Source organism: Mizuhopecten yessoensis, unplaced genomic scaffold (genome assembly GCF_002113885.1).
Source record: "Mizuhopecten yessoensis strain PY_sf001 unplaced genomic scaffold, ASM211388v2 scaffold8365, whole genome shotgun sequence".
Taxonomy (NCBI): Eukaryota; Metazoa; Mollusca; class Bivalvia; order Pectinida; family Pectinidae; genus Mizuhopecten; species Mizuhopecten yessoensis.
The window spans coordinates 726080-743387 of record NW_018407511.1 but is presented as its reverse complement, the minus strand read 5'-3'; the positions used below and the strand labels follow the sequence as shown (position 1 = coordinate 743387).

At 36.4% G+C, this 17308-nt stretch overlaps 1 protein-coding gene across 1 annotated transcript in view; it reads right to left on the bottom strand.

The window, feature by feature from the left end:
• Window positions 1-17308, bottom strand: part of LOC110455756 (dynein heavy chain 6, axonemal-like) — a 122433-nt gene that overhangs the window by 42219 nt on the left and 62906 nt on the right. Inside the window, exons 47-55 of the mRNA XM_021506115.1 lie at window positions 15602-15849; window positions 14960-15229; window positions 12977-13183; window positions 11572-11849; window positions 11122-11210; window positions 9752-9971; window positions 8948-9118; window positions 7735-7896; window positions 6364-6387 (exon numbers count right to left, since the gene is read on the bottom strand). Of these exons, the coding sequence (XP_021361790.1) occupies window positions 6364-6387; window positions 7735-7896; window positions 8948-9118; window positions 9752-9971; window positions 11122-11210; window positions 11572-11849; window positions 12977-13183; window positions 14960-15229; window positions 15602-15849 (1669 nt within the window). The remainder of the gene's footprint in view (window positions 1-6363; window positions 6388-7734; window positions 7897-8947; window positions 9119-9751; window positions 9972-11121; window positions 11211-11571; window positions 11850-12976; window positions 13184-14959; window positions 15230-15601; window positions 15850-17308) is intronic.

The window sequence follows — 17308 nt, the reverse complement described above, 5'->3', positions numbered from 1 at the left end:
GTTCATTTATATCTATTTCAAGACTCGTATAATTGGACTTGGGAAGGTAATCCATTAATATCTTAAAAAAAATAAAAAAATAAAAATCTGGAAACATGTCAGTACAAAACCCAAGATGGCTACTGGCAGCCATACTGAATTTTACATCAAATTCAAAAACAAACAATATTACGATATTAACTGTATTTGTAAGTAGTTTCTTTAAAATCAAAGTAATCCTTCAAGAGTTTTGCATGGATTTTTTTATGTAGACATTGCCATCAACAATGAACCCAAAAATATAAGAGTTATACCTATATGTTGTCTTGGTAACACAAAACAATTTGGTAGGTATTTTTGTATGTTATCATTAAAAATCAAAATGCAGAATAATACTTTTTTCTAGATTCTTAGATTTCCTTTAGATAAATACAACCTAATAAAATATGGAAATACAAAAATACAAGAAAGAAACATACCTACACATGCACTATTCTATTTGGTGTGTATTTTCTTGAAATTTTGTACTAAATCATTTTATGCCATTGAAAGCAATTATTATGCATCATTGCTGTGATAAGACATCATATGTAACACATTCCACTTCATTTCACATTATTTATGTAACATTTGTCTTTGCATGCTGCAAAATGTAATTATCTCCCCTTAGACATGGCCGCTAAGTAATAGTGTGGAATTTACCATTCGAATTCGCAAAATGTAATTATCTCCCCTTAGACCAGGCCAATAAGTAATAGCGTGAAATTTTACCTTTTAAATTCGCAAAATGTAATTATCTCCCCTTAGACCTGGCCGCTAAGTAATAGTGTGGAATTTACCATTCAAATTCGCAAAATGTAATTATCTCCCCTTAGACAAGGCCAATAAGTAATAGTGTGAATTTTACCTTTCAAATTCGCAAAGTGTAATTATCTCCCCTTATACCTGGCCAGTAAGTAATAGTGTGGAATTTTACCTTTTCAATTCGCAAAATGTAATTATCTACCCTTAGACCTGGCCACTAAGTAATAGTGTGGAATTTACCATTCAAATTCGCAAAGTGTAATTATCTCCCCTTAGACCTGGCCATTAAGTACGGTAATAGTGTGGAATTTTACCTTTCAAATTCAAAGTTTGCTATCTATTTCACAAACTGTTATATCACATCATATTAGCCAGACAAAGAGTTTGCTTTCCATGTCATCTGCTTTGAGATGACCTATGTTTTATATTATTTGAATGAACTCTCACTAAACACAAACTGAACAAAAAAACAACTTATATTAAGCTTCACAAGTTCCTACTATAGTACTCTGACAAATGACAAGTCACATAAAGTGAAATGCATTGTACATGTAACATTTTACTCAAAACACAAAACTGCTGCAAAACCTTTCACACAATATATCCCCCATGGGAGAATATCGCTGAGGGGTTAATCCCCAGGATTTTAAGAATATACACCAAACATCAAACCAAAGTTATGATTCAACCCTTATACTTTTGTACATATAATTTGTATAGGGCATATTATACCCTATATGAATGAGTTAAGTTGAAACAGAATTAGCATATTCCTTTTTTTTCATTCATATCAAAACTATTTAATTTTTGTATTAGGTAAAGCATTATGATAATTCTTTATCACTGTTAATTTACAAAAACATGCAGACACCGCTGACTTACATTATCAAGGAGATACTCGGACTGTCTTTCTGAAAGCTTCAAACACAGCACTTTGATACAATTTGGTGATCATCTAAACTATTCACGTCTCGAAAACATTTTGTGTAATCTTATACCTCATTCACCCCTGATATTCCATATTGGCCTTTTCCAACCTTAGAATTGGAAGAGTTCAAATGTGTCTTCAGGGGTGAATGAGTTAAAAAAAATAGCTCTCTAAATGTGTTTGGTTCCTATTTAAGATGCATTTGTTAAAATCACAATTTGTGTAACTTCGGGCATTACAATACATGTGGATTTTCCCCATAGTTTTAGCAGTGCAGTTGAATATGAATGAGATGGTTGACTGGCTTTTCTAAAATAGGATTAGATTTTCCTTAAGGATCCCTGTCCCATTGCACTGTGGATTACTGTACATACAGTACCAGCTCCCCTTTGGAAATATATGTTGCACAATTGGGCAAGGACACTTCCACTGATCATAAAGCTAAGTTGGTTAGAGGAATGGTATGATAAAATGAAGTCCGGGGTTCGAATCCCTGTCTAGCCCCGCTGAATTTTTACACTCTAAACACTGTTGATTATATTTTGTTTATTTCATCTTTTATTATTTGTCATAAAAGTCCCATAAGGTATGGTTTTCTTATCAGAAATGATTTATCAAAACTATAATCATGTCAGAAAAACAGTTTCCAACACTTAGTTACAGTTTTTGGCAGTGGTACGGGGATCTTTAAATTCTTCTTGTTGTTATAGGTATATGCGATCTGAATACGAGATATAAAACATGGGTTGTAACCAATTTACTGAGTAACGGAAATATGAAACGGAATAGGGAATTTGGGGTTATGAATATAAAAGCAATCATTTGTTTATGTACCCAGTTTAAATTGAAGAAAAAAGTTAGTAAAATATCATATACAGCTGTCCAGGGGCAGTATTTATACTGGTTAAAGTCTTAATACATGGAGGTCAGAAACTAATCACATGACCTCATCAATTTCTATCAAAACTTACGAGTTAACCCCTTGTTACCTGAACAAAAGCTTAGACATAGGGCCAAAACTTTATTTCACAGCTCATGTAGCAGACTCAATGTTCGTGAATTCAGCCTTTTTATGAGCAGCCAAAGATATTTTAACCTTATCACTCGTGTCAAGTTCTAAGAAACAACTGCAAAACATACTTTTTTTGCCACTTATCGTTCATCATATATTGTTGTTATTGCTTATATCTTTGCAATTATATTTTAACCCACAACCACTGTCGGTTTCCTCACTCATGACCCATTGGGTAATCAACCTGCTAGGAGTTGGTAAACATTTTTGGTTACCCACTAGTGGGTAACACCCTGGACACATTGGTCAATCTTTGATTTATGACGTCATGTAACAATGCTTTTTAACGTCATTTTCCATTGTGACGTCATGTTCCATGGCAATTGTTTCCCCCATCGGAAAACCACATGATGTATTTTCTAAGGGTAAAATGTGGATACAATACTAACGTAATGGGAGAAACAGGTCCTCAAACTCGTGATGATTAGTTATCACGTATATCTAACTCTCGTTAGTTAACTTTCAAATTGTAAAAGACACTCGGTAAACCTCATGTCTTTATACAATTTGAAGATTAACTAACTCGAGTTAGATAAACAGGATAACCAACCACCACTCGTTGGGGAACCTCTATATCACATACATGTTGTCACCAATTTCTTTATTGGACCTGAGGACTTAAAATAAATATTAAATAAATTATCGTCAATTTACTAAAATCAAGTAACTTCAGAACCATAACTTGAATATTGTCTGCTTATAGCAAAAGAAACATACTACAGAGGTAGATTGAAGACTATACATAGACTTATAGGTCCTGTATTCGCCTTACGCTCCAATTTAAAAAAAAATCAAGTTCCAGTTAAAGCCATATGCAATTTTAACTTTATTTTTTAACTCTTTTGCTTGTTTCCAAATTTATGAGATCAAACATTTTTTTTTGATGAAATGAAAATTTCTTTTCTCGTCATTATGGATCAACCTCTGCAGTATTAATTATAAGTAAAATCCTGAACAAATCTATAACAAACGAAGAACAAAAAGCAACTCTTGTTTGTACCAGTACATCCTTCTTATCAACCTTCTTATCAACATCCTTGTGAACAGGTAACTGAAATACAATACATAGCCTTGATTTCTTCATTGTTTGTCACATCGTTATAGGCTAACAATTCTATCACAAAATCTGATCCATTAAAAACCTTGGCAATGATATTCAAAGCAACATGTATGTAACATTTCATTTGAAACAAATGAAGTCAGTGAAATCGTATGAAAGAAATTTCTAGGAGCTTTTGCTGTTTTTCCTCCCCGATGTTCTTTAACTCATTCACTCCTGAAGTTTCATAATGAACTATTCCAACCATTGATTTGGAAGAGTTTAAATGTGTCTTCGGGGGTGAATGAATTAACATTAAAATGAACGATATAAGAAATATCACATTTCATACCATTATCATAATCTATGCTGAAATTTGATTTCTCTTTCAAAGTCACATTCAAGTTTTTCAGTTATTTATGTAGCACCATAAATTTGCTCCTAAAGATTACAAATTTGAAATTATTTACATCCCCAAAATTATTAACTAACAAGAGGCTGACTGGCCCTGTATCATTCATTTGTTTTTCAATGCTATGCTATTGGCATATACATCTCATATCTGTGACCTTTGAAACTGGTCAAGGTCAAATTTATTTAAAGAAACTTGGCAGCAAGCAAACAACCACTAAACAATATTGATACAGACTTAACTTCATAACTCTAAACTGTATGAATCCTTTCTGAAGATTTATCTCGGCCTTTCATCCGAGCCTGGTATATGCCATTTATCATGACACTTGGCATGGGCTCTTGGTAATTTAGAAAAATCTTTTTCTTTGAAGATCTTTGTCATTCATTCTAACTAAGCTGATGGCCCTTCATCAAAGCATGTTTCTGTTTAAGGTTGCGAGTAAGTCTCTTTGTAAGTCAAAAGAATTTGTGTCAAGATTTTAAACACATTTAGTCCCTGTGACCTTGTAAATTGGTTGAAGCATTTCATATGAACACAGTCAATAGCTATCTGTTCCAGCATGCTATTCCGTCTTTTTGTAATGCAGAGTTATCTGCTCTTGTGAGCAGGTATTGATTGTTACGTCATATGTTTGTGAGAGTTACGTCATCAATTTTTGAGAAGACGGCGTAAATTTCCCACACAAACCAATGACGTAACAATCAATACCTGCTGACAAGAGAAGATAACTCTGCAATACGCAAAGACGGAATAGGCTAAATATAATGACACTTTGCCTTCTGCTTATTTAGAAGAAACAAGTTGTATAAAGAAATAAAAACATTTGATCACTGTGACCTTGAAAGTGGGTTAAAGTTATTCCTTTGGACGAATTTGAAAAATATTAACTCGATTATGCTCCTGGCAAAAATCATGACCCTTCAAAGTGGGTCAAGGTCATTCATTTGAACAATTTCCTTTTTGTGACAGCACCTAACTCAGCATAATGCAGGTTAAATATTACAAGCCTCTGCCTCTTAGTTATTCATACAAGTTGTAAATAGGTTTAAACTAACGTGATACCTGTTAGTTTGATAGCGTATCAAGGTCATTTATTTAAATAAACTTAATAGCATTTCTTCCTGGCATGCTACAGGCCAAATTTCAATACCCGCAGGCTCCTGATTATCAAGAAGAAGTCAATTACATGTATTTTACCCATTTGACTGACCCCTGTGAAAGTGGGTCAAAATGATTAATTTTAACCAACATTGCAGCCATTCTTCCCTGCATGCTAATGCCTGTATTCCTTTTGGTTATTCATAAAAGTCGTTTTAAGAAAACAGTTGATGCCAGATACCAGATGAAAGATGCAAGACCACAAAGTAAGCTTTATCTGCCGGAACCAAAATCAAGCAACTTCAGAAATATAAGACCCGTTACCTCAATGTTGTCTGTTTATAGCAAAAGAAATGTATGACAGAGGCAGATCCAAGATCATAACTAGGTTACACAATCCTTGTCAGTTATAGTGTTTTGCTTAACTCATTCACCCCTGAACTTTCACAATGAACTATTCCAACCTTTAAATTGGAAGAGTTCAAATGTGTCTTCAGGCGTGAATGAGTTCAAAAACCCTACTAGGTATATAATAATAGTTAAACATATTTTTTGCTGTTTTGCTTGTTTCCAAATGTATGAGATCAAACGATTTTTTATGAAATGAACAATTCTTAACTCCAATCAAGAGATAAACAAATGTCCTAGCCTTTCCATGAAAGAACTAGAACACTGACAGGTCAGTAAGGGCCCCGTCTTGTGGCAATATATCCCCTATAATCATCAAGAAGCAATCTGCCCATATAGCTGAGCTTGACGTTTGACATTTGGACTTCAAAAAGAATCGCAAGGAAGCAAAATATACATTTTACATGTACTATGATGTGAGTCTTGTTTCATTCCACCTCCATATTTGCAGGGCTCCGATACGGGGCCCTAATAAAAACCTTCCTTGCCCCGTAGACTTTGTGAAATACATTCTACCTAGCCCCTCATCATGGATCAACCTCTGCAATCTGTATCATCAAAGTCAGATTCCCAAAAACATCTACAACCAACATTGAACAAAAAGCCCCTTTTGTTTGTACCATCACATCCCCTTCGAAGGTTGGCTGAAATACAATACATATTGGTGATAATCATATTTTCTGTCATCATTACCAATATCACATCATTATAGGCAAACTGAGCCATTACAAACCTTGATATGCAAATCTACATGTATGTAACCCTCCTAACACAAAAAATAAAGCCAGTCAAATTGTGCAAAACTAAATTCTAGGTGCATTTGTTGTTTTTCATTTAAGATATTCTTTAAGTTTGTTTGATCCTTATATGTCTCATTTTAGATTTCATCCTTCTACCCTAGGGACGACCACACTTTTTATATAAACACTGCTGAATTTCGTTGGCCTAGGGATGCTCCATCCAAAATTAAAATCCCTTTGCTTATATTTTGAAGTGATCCTGACATAGATACTTGTGCGTCATGAGAATCACGATAATGGAACGAGCTTTAGAGCATAAACGAATTGATGGTTGTTCCGGTCTTAACCACTACCAACAGTGACAGTGTACAAGAAGTGGTGAAAAGGGCGGGGTGGAGGAGGGGCAGGGGCGGGGATATCCACTCTTGCCTTGAACCCAATGAGTTATTCCAATGCATATTACATTAATAAGATGTGAGGGCATTGTGATGTTTAGTCTAGTACCTACAAACAAACAGTGACAATGAGAGAATTAAAAAACGTGAAGTGTCGCCCTATAGTGTTGTAAAAAACCCATCTATGACAGTACTTACATATGCCTACAAACAAATAGCAAAATTAAGATCACCTTGAAAACCAAATTTTGTAATGCAATGTTAAAAAAACATAATAAATTTCATAAAAATCAGATGTGGGGTTTTTTCAACAGATTATTTCATTTCAAAAGTGCAGGTATTTCATTCATATGTCTATTAATGACAGACTGAGACAGCCAACAAAATATATAGCAAAAGGCCCATCGGACCTGAATTGCTGACATGTTATTCAATGTTATTAATAAAAATACTCCACATTTGTGACCTTCGAAGTTGGACAAGGTCAAATTTATATAACGAAAGTTGATTGGAAGCTATCTAACATTTAACAGAGGATGGTTGATAGACACATTTAACAGAGGATGGTTGATAGACACATTTAACAGAGGATGGTTGATAGACACATGGAAGCAAAAATGCACCAAGAAATAAACTCAATTGCCCTACAGCCAGGAGAACTAAAAATAATACATGCATGACAAAATAAAATCAATTCGCCGACGTTAAGAACTTTGCCTGTATAAATATCCGACTCTTTTCAGGCTTCACAATAAGGAATCCCATATACTCATAAATAATCCTGGACACCAAACACTAGGCTCCTAACGTACTTGATGTAATGCCCCCGCCCTTGCCACTCCTGACCCTGCCTTACCTTGGTGTTCCCGTAGTTCATCCTCATGTAATATTCTTCCAGGACCTGAGCTAACTTGGTGCGGTCCGACATCGGCCGGTACACATGCAACGTGGCCTCCATTTCGAAGAAATCACCAAACAAGACTTGTTTATTCATCAGCATATCTTTGGACCACTTTACCTGGTACAACAAACAATACATCCTTACTTCGGGGAAAACATCAATTTATCAAATTATCAATTAACCCGAAGTCGTCGTACACATGGATATTCAGAGAAAGTGTTTTTCTCCTGCCCACATAACTCCATAACAACCCAGGTGGAGTATAAATTGGTCTGGGGTGGATGTTGCAGTTTCTGTGTTGTAGCATTCAAGTGAGGTGGCACTATAAATGATGCTATTGGTAGCACAGTACCACTACAAACAGAACACAATACATCTCCAGCACACTGGAGATATTAGCCAGGTGGCATAGGACTAGTAGTTAGTGCCTGATAAGGCAGCCCCATGCGAATTCCTCAAAATTGTATAGATTAATGTATATGCTAATTGTATTAATTGTATATCTATGTACTGTAAAGCACTTTAGAGTGGTTTATGTTAACTAGATAGGGCGCTATATCAAATGCTGTATATTATTATTATTATTATTATTATATACTTGTCCGTGATATTGGTAAGTAAAGAAGCATAATTGTATATCTATGTACTGTAAAGTGCTTTAGAGTGGCATATGTTAGCTAGATAGGGCTCTATATCAAATGCTGTATATTATTATTATTATTATATACTTGCCCAAGATATTGGTAAGTAAAGAAGCATTTGCTAAGCTTTGTTCTTGAAATAAATGCATTTTCAGAGTTCAATTTCAAATTTACAATAGCCAAACTGTTTTGGTTATCAAATCTATCAACTGTCATGATATTAGTCTAAAATGACTAAGATCCCCTGATATGTCCATCATTTGCAATCACAGCCTCATGCAGGGCTGTAATAGTGTTGGTCAGTGGTCAGCTCCAGGAAGCCTGCTGGCTGTCTGAGACATTCAATTCTGACTCAAAGAAACTTTTTGTTGACATTTCAATCTTGAGACGTTTTCACAGAAAAATTTGGAACTGCAAGATTTTCATTTGAAACCAGGAGACGCAGGGAAAGTCGTTTTTGTTTTCTCCAATACTTTGGTCAAATAATTTGCTAAAAGAAACAAAAAACCACATAAGATTAAGCTTACCTTGAAGTAGTCATGGAGGATATCAGACAAGAACTGGAAGAACATGTCACGATCCTCGTGGAAGATGAGGCGATCGTGGAATACGCGTGTCGCCTCATGTGCGAACAGCAGTGCTGAATTGTCTTTACTAATAATGACTGTCTCGTGGGCCTGCAACAGTCCCTGGATCACCTACAACACAAAAAAACGGGTCAGAAAGATCAGTACAGGGGGTCAAAATGGTCACTTTATAGGGTCAGACAAAAATTCACTGGAGGTCAGACAGTCAATAAATTTAACCTTGACTGATGACCACCAAAATCTAATCAATGAAGAACTTGATTTTTTTCCTTCTTTGATGTAAATATAAATTAAGCATATGTTGAGGGGTCCGCAATAAATTTCAAGCACAAGTTTTCTACTACAGAACCATGTAACACATAACAAATCGATTGCTGGATATGCATGTACTTCATGACTAAGGGAGGATGGGTGTAAACAGCTGTCAGGAAGTTTACAACAATGTCAGAGTACAAAAGTGGGTCCCTGTTAACCCTTTCACCACTGTAGACTGAAATGGACTCATCCAGATCAATGTCTGGTAGAGTCTACTAAAGTTACATAGGGGTGAAAAGGTTAAGACATGGGTGATCTGAACTTCCTCCTCTGATCTGTTAGTAGGTCCGTAGCTCCTTTTTATTCTTCTGCTGTTGATTTATGTTCGCCACATACATGTCTTTAAATTTCAACTAAAATTAACCTGCCATACGTCAACTTCATGAAACTGAAAGTCTGCGGAAAATATGCTGGAAACAGAACCCTTACCTTAGACAGATCCCGCAGGTTGAAGTTGTAGTGGGACTTGGTCGGTGTGGGTAACATGTTGCTACACATTCGGTAGTACACTGCGATACTGGCTGACACCAGAGGGATGAGCTGGTCCTTGAACTCCGAGGCAAAGTCACCTTCCGTGAAGAATTTTCCAAGCTGAACCTGGTAGATGTGTTGGAGTGAGCGTGTCGACGGCTGGGGCAGCGCCAACATACTGTAAGATACAAGGTCGGAAACTGTTAACTACAATCAAGAACATTATAAAAGTACAGAAACAGTAAAATTGTCACAGAAAAATATGTTAGAATGTTGAATACATGCCCGACACATATCTAAACATTCAATTATTTTAATATAATCATCATTTTCCCTATTTAATGAAGACAAGCCATATGACAAAAAAAAAGACATCTATAACAAGTGGCCCAATGGGCCTGTATCACCATATACTTTTTTTAATGCCATTGACAAAGATACCTTACATTCATGTTTTGTCAAGATGTATCCCCATCAACTTACAGGCCAAATGTTATTACCCCATGCTTTAAGGGCCTTTAGGAGAAGTTGTTTCAAGTTTTCACACATTTCACCCTTGTGACCTTGAAAACAAGCCAAGGTCATTCATTTGAATAAACCCGATAGACTTTCACCTTAGCATGCTACAAGATAAATATTATGACCCTAGGCATCTTGTTTATTCAGAGGAAGTTGTCTAAATTTTGAAAGTCATTAATTAGCCATGAATGTTGCTTGGGTCAAAGTCATTTACAAAACCGAAATGGCAGTTCAGACTGCAAACATAATTAAAAGAATATAAGTCATTTATAAAAAACAAGAATACAGAATGACAATTCTATGATGACCCAGGAATTTGGATATCGTTTTGATAACAGTGCTAATGAAAGCACCCAGACTTTTATCAGAGTTCGATTATAAATTAGGGCGCATTTTAGTAACCGGTTACTCAAAAAATCTTTAAGCTGAGTAACCGCATTATCGGTCAATTCAATATAATCAAACAAAACAATGGATACAGTAGAATTTATACCACTAGTAATATTCAAAATGTATGGCCGCATCTCATTACCATCACGTGCTAATCAACATTAATGGTCAGGCCATGTAATTTTGTTTTCTGTTTTGATATCTGGTTTTTATTAAGTTATAATAATTACCCATTGTTGTATGTTAGAGGTACATCTAACCCAGATAAACATGCGACTACTTATGGGCTATTTAGATGTCCTACTACTCAATTAAAGTTTGTAACCAGTTCAGGATCTTCTGATCGAGTTACCAGTTAGTCGGAAACCGTTGACAATCCTACTATAAATCAAATCAAACTACGGCTTGAGGATACTGACCAGAAGTGTTTGAGGAGGCGGGGACTGATGGGATTCCGTCCCCCACCGGTCGGGCCACACGCAGCAATTAGGTTTACGTCCAGAATGTCCTGAAAATATACAAAATATATTTTTACTGTGCTTTAATTTATGTTTAAAATGTTAACTTTCATGCAAGAAAATACAAGTCTTGTTGAAATTTTTAATATGATTACAATATGCCAGTAACGTTAATTGTGTGAGAGCTAGCACTCTTCAATGAAACCGCTTAAGATCAGCTTTATTTTATGTTGTCAGTACATTTCTGTGTATTTTAAAATATGTGATCAATTTATTAACCAAAATTATAAATTACTATTAAGGAAATGTATTGTACAAAGTGTCTGCAGATGGAAATCTTTTAATATGATATTCAGCTTTGTTCCAGTTGCATATATCCTTAAATCTAGGAAAATATCACCGCCCACCAACCTTCCAGACAAGCTTGGCTGTATCGAAGAAGCCTCCGAGTTCTAGAAACTGCCTGAGGAGTTCCAAGGGTGGCTGTGCCCCATACTCTTCTGGGGCTGGCATGTTGAGGTCATCCACGAACACAATAACTTTCCTTCCTTTGGGAGCCCCGAGGGTTTCCTTGCCCTTCTTGATGAGTTTATGGACGATGTGGGCCTGTAACCGCGCTGCAGTCGTTTGGGCACTGAACTGGATCATGGAGCTAATTAGTCCTGTCACCTGCTTTATTTTCGTAGAACCTGAAGTTTTTAAATAAACAAAATGATATCATCATGGTCCCAATGGGCTCTATTTATCAAGTCCCTGTGCCACCAGACTGTCAACTCTATCTTTAGCTATTTATCAAGTCCCTGTGCCACCAGACTGTTAACTCTATCTTCAGCTATCGATCAAGTCCTTGTACCACCAGACTGTCAACTCTATCTTTAGCTATATATCAAGTCCCTGTGCCACCAGACTGTCAATTCTATCTTTAGCTATCTATCAAGTCCCTGTGCCACCAGACTGTCAATTCTATCTTTAGCTATTTATCAAGTCCCTGTGCCACCTGACTGTCAACTCTATCTTTAGCTATTTATCAAGTCCCTGTCCCACCAGACTGTCAACTCTATCTTTAGCTATCTATCAAGTCCCTGTGCCACCAGACTGTCAATTCTATCTTTAGCTATTTATCAAGTCCCTGTGCCACCTGACTGTCAACTCTATCATTAGCTATTTATCAAGTCCCTGTCCCACCAGACTGTCAACTCTATCTTTAGCTATCTATCAAGTCCCTGTGCCACCAGACTGTCAACTCTATCTTTAGCCACTTAAAAGGTCGGGCTCGACACAATATAAACCATCAAATCAAACACTTGAACTTTGATTTTAATGCCGTGACTTGAGCTTGGCGTCTTACTGCTAGACTACCATGCCTCATTCAAACTCATTCAAGGTATAATCATAATTGGAAAATTTACTTGAATATCATTTTGTCTTTCTTTTATATTTATTGCCTGAAGTGTAATAAAATTCAATTAAGAAAAGAAATAGCGCTAGAGAGGTGACATTTTTTTCTACAGTAGGTAATGGTGACCTTGGCCTTGATCTTAAAATACAATTTAGATATGCATAATTTTTGTAAAATATTTAAGACAATTGCATGAACAAATTATTTTGTTTACATAGCGATAACGATACCATACAAATCTCATGTCACTCCTATCCCTAACTTAGATTTATGGCACTATTAACTCATTCATCCCTAAAGTCACATTTGAACCTTACCAAATCAAGTACTGAGCAAGTCCAGTATAAAAATGTAGGGGTCAATGAGTTAAGAAAACCCACCGTAGATACACGGTACAGTACTACTAAGGAAACTTACCCAGAAGGAAGTCAAGGCTCTTGTTGGCGTCTTCCTCTTGTCCAAACCGTGTGATGTTAGTGATGTTCTCCAGCAGGGATGAGTGTTTGTCAGAGTAACATAACACATTTCCAAGCACAGTGCCGTTCTTGATCTCCGCCCCGCCATCTCTCTTCAGGCGACTCAGCATGTGGTTAATTAACGCAGACTTACCAACACCAGATTCCCCTTAATTACAATTTAGGAAGAAAATATTTTATTTTACAAAATACATGTACAGTGAAATCTATTTTAAACAAAATGCCAAGTGGACCAATATGTTAGTTCAAATTATACAGGGTCCAATTTACAATCTACATTTTGATATTATAGTGTAATAAATAATATACTTTCAGGTTTAGTTTCCACAGGTTTCCACTTTGGACAGGATTCAAAGTATCATAATTCAGACAAATTAAATCAATTACAGATGAAATTCAACTTTTAAGGATATATCATTCTTTTATTCCATTTTCTAAATAAAAATGAAAGCAAAATGATTGGAGGCTAACACAAACACTATACCAGGACATTTTCACCCAGTTAACCTTCACCCAGTCAACTTTAGCCCAGTCAAACTGTCAGCCAGTCAAACTTCCACCCAGTCAAATATTTGCCCAGTCAAACTTCCACCCAGTCAAATATTTGCCCAGTCAAACTTCCACCAAGTCAAACTGTCACCCAGTCAAACTTCCACCAGTCAAACTTCCACCCAGTCAAACTTTCACCCAGTCAAACTTCCACCAGTCAAACTTCCACCAGTCAAACTTCCACCAGTTAAACGTTCACCCAGTCAAACTTCCACCCAGTCAAACTTCCACCAGTCAAACTTTCACCCAGTCAAACTTCCACCCAGTCAAATGTTCACCCAGTCAAATTTCCACCAGTCAAACTTTCACCCAGTCAAACTGTCAGCCAGTCAAACTTCCACCCAGTCAAACTTTCACCAGTCAAACTTCCACCCAGTCAAACTTCCACCCAGTCAAACTTCAGTCAAACTTCCACCCAGTCAAACTTTCACCCAGTCAAACTTCCACCCAGTCAAACCCAGTCAAACTTCCACCCAGTCAAACTTCCACCCAGTCAAACTGTCAGCCAGTCAAACTTCCACCCAGTCAAACTTTCAGCCAGTCAAACTTCCACCCAGTCAAACTTCCACCAGTCAAAATTACCCCCAGTTAAACTTCCACCCTGTCAAATTTTTGCCCAATCAAACTTTCGCCCTTAAACGATAAAATCCATATTCACCCAGTGTTCATTTTGCCCTCCACAGTTAAATTACTATGTTTATTATGTTATTTACTGCAGTGATAATTTTTTTCCTCATTGTAGAGGAAGGAAAAGACAAAACAAAAACTGTGGTGAAAATTTCCTGATTTATACACTGTAGTAAATTCCCCTAGCCATCAAAAGTGGTCAAGTTTGACCTTGCCTTGTTAACTCATTCACTACTGAAATTTCATTATGAACTATTCCAAACTTTGAATTGGAAGGGTTCAAATGCGTCTTCAGGGGTGAATGAGATAACCTAGGTGTAGAACTTGATGTAGACATAGTGTAGCATAGATATGAACTGAATCTGTTCAGGGGTCACAAGATAACTTGTACACAACTTATCTTTACTATGGCTGCATGTACGGATGTACAGACAGACACACTGATGTACAGACAGACACACTGATGTACAGACAGACACACTGATGCACACATGAATATACACTGAAAATGTCATTACTACATACCACCCCATTGACAGAGTGGAGTTATATATTAGTTAAGATTTTCTGTAGTTCTACATCTTCAAACTGCAAATATCATGTTTTGAAAAGACTATTTAAGTTAAATGGAACTGCATAAAAATACATGTCCCTCTAACAAAAATTAAGAAAATCTTAACAAAGTTACTTTATATTCTTTATTAAAGTAAGCTGATTTTTTACAACATCAATATGAAGTTATAAATACCTGATAGGAGAACTGGGTGTTTGTTCGTGATGAGGAGACTAGACAGGAAGGAGAATCTTACGATGTCAACTGTTGGAGTGATGTCAGTTTCCTCACGTTTTTTCTTGTGTTCTGACACGATGCCCATCGTCTCTCCGATGGTAATAACGGCACTTTTCTCAATGAGTGATCGTGTCTGTGGCACCAGCACATCCCAGAGAACAAAGTTACCGGACTCCATGTCTATGAAGTAGCTGTATACACTCCGGTTTCCTGTGGGCAGCCTCACACCTACCGAGTATGGAGTACATTTATAGAAGCTTTAAGCACTCCTCTTTCTCCAGGGAAACTCACATCTAGAGAAAGGCAGAGCATCTATACCAGCTCTTAACATTCCTGTTCTCCATGGGAGCCTCACATCAACAGAAAAGAAGACCATTTGATTCTAGGGTTTCTTGGTCTGAAGATGGAGATTTTTGAAAATTTGACTTCTTTAAGCCCCACCCATAAATGTTATTTATACTAGGGTTCCAGTTAACAAAAAGAAATAGAATGGCCAATCATTGTGCGAAATGAGTTTGAGACTCATGTTGACAAATGCATCAATATATCCCCTTGAAACTTTGTTACCGAACTAATGATGGTCTATTATATCTTACTTACCTAGTGGTGGTTCAATGTCAAATAGATCATGCATGAAGCCATCAAACTCGTTACAAATGTTGACGCCTCTTTCGCCCTTGTCTTTGTCTGATGTCCGACGGCTGACGCTTTCTTCATCATCAACATCTTCCTGTCGTTTGAAATTTCCCCCAATACTCCAGGTGAAAGCGAAGGCGAACAACTTTCCCAGGATGTTTAAAAGTTGTAACGGGTTCTTCTGCAGATACGATTCCTTTATAGGCTGGGAACTACGGAGACCAAACAATCAATAATTACAACAATAAGTTAAAAGATAAGGCTTTGAATTTGTACGAATTTGAGGAACAAATCCATCAGGAGTAATACTACTTTTATGAACCGAATGTAATTATTGCAACCTGAAAAAGATATACATCTCCCACCCCCACTTCCTTCACAATTTGAATATTAGCTTTCGGATGACAAGCCCTTTTATAAACTTCATTTCCTCATTTTTACATGCAGAGGCTGATTCATAAAAGAAAGTCCATTTCATGATGATCTCAACTTAGAATTTTGCTGAAAATGTAAAGTTTATGGGTTATGGCCGACTGCAGCATTAAATTTGGTACCTCTCATCATTGGTCACATGTGTGATTTAAAGATATATCAATGAAATAATGAAAATTGGAGAACAAAAATTATCAATGGCAATGAGTGACTAGCCGATTATCTCCCTTGAACAAAACATCATGCACTAGCTTTCCATTCACAGGGCAATGTTGGTTAAATTTATTGAGAGCAGTGTTGATTACAAGTTATAATATAAACTTAAATAATGATATTTAGTCATATTTTTGTATTGGAGACCAATTTATTATCGAAATATTCACAAGATAGCTAAGTATTTCACTATTTGTGGCTACAAAACAGTTCTGTGATATACAAAATCTACGAAACTACACACACTTACTCACAGCCTCCCTTTAAAAAAGTGATTCTTATTAAACAGTATACTTACAGAGTTTCATGTACAAAAGGTTTTTGAGAATTTCAGCTGATAAACTTGGACAAAGATGACCTGAAGTCCTAACCAGCTAGTCTGGAGTTCACACTTGGGATTGTTTCTTTGATGTTACCAGGATAATAAGAGTCTTATCACTTTACTCATTCACCCCTGAAATTTCATAATGAACTATTCCAACCTTTGAATTGGAAGAGTTCAAATGTGTCTTCAGGGGTGAATGAGTTAATGACAAATTAAAAAATGTTTTCGAGACTATAACCAACCTGTTATAGTTAATATAAGTTACCATAATGAAGCTAGGTCCCTATACCCGTATTCAGTCTCAGAAATTTTGATCCTGGATTCATTCTACAGAGACCTACAGTAACATAATCATATAAGCCAATCAAAAATGGTGCAGCCAAATCCCTAGCTTGTGTAGCCAATCACAGACAGGTAACGCCATGCACACGGTCATCACAAATAGCTCAACAATCTACAACATCTGTATGGCCAATTTCTGTGTTAGACTTCAAGTTTTATGAATAAGATCAGGATGGATATGGGTGGATTGATGGATGCATAATCTCCCCAATAGAAAATCACCCCAAAGACTCTCTCCAAGGATCCTGGCACCAAAAACTGTAACAAATTATACGAAACTGTGTTTTCCAGCATGACTATGGCTTTGATAAATCGTTCCTGAAAAGAAAACCATGCCTTGCTGGAGGTTTATGAAAAAT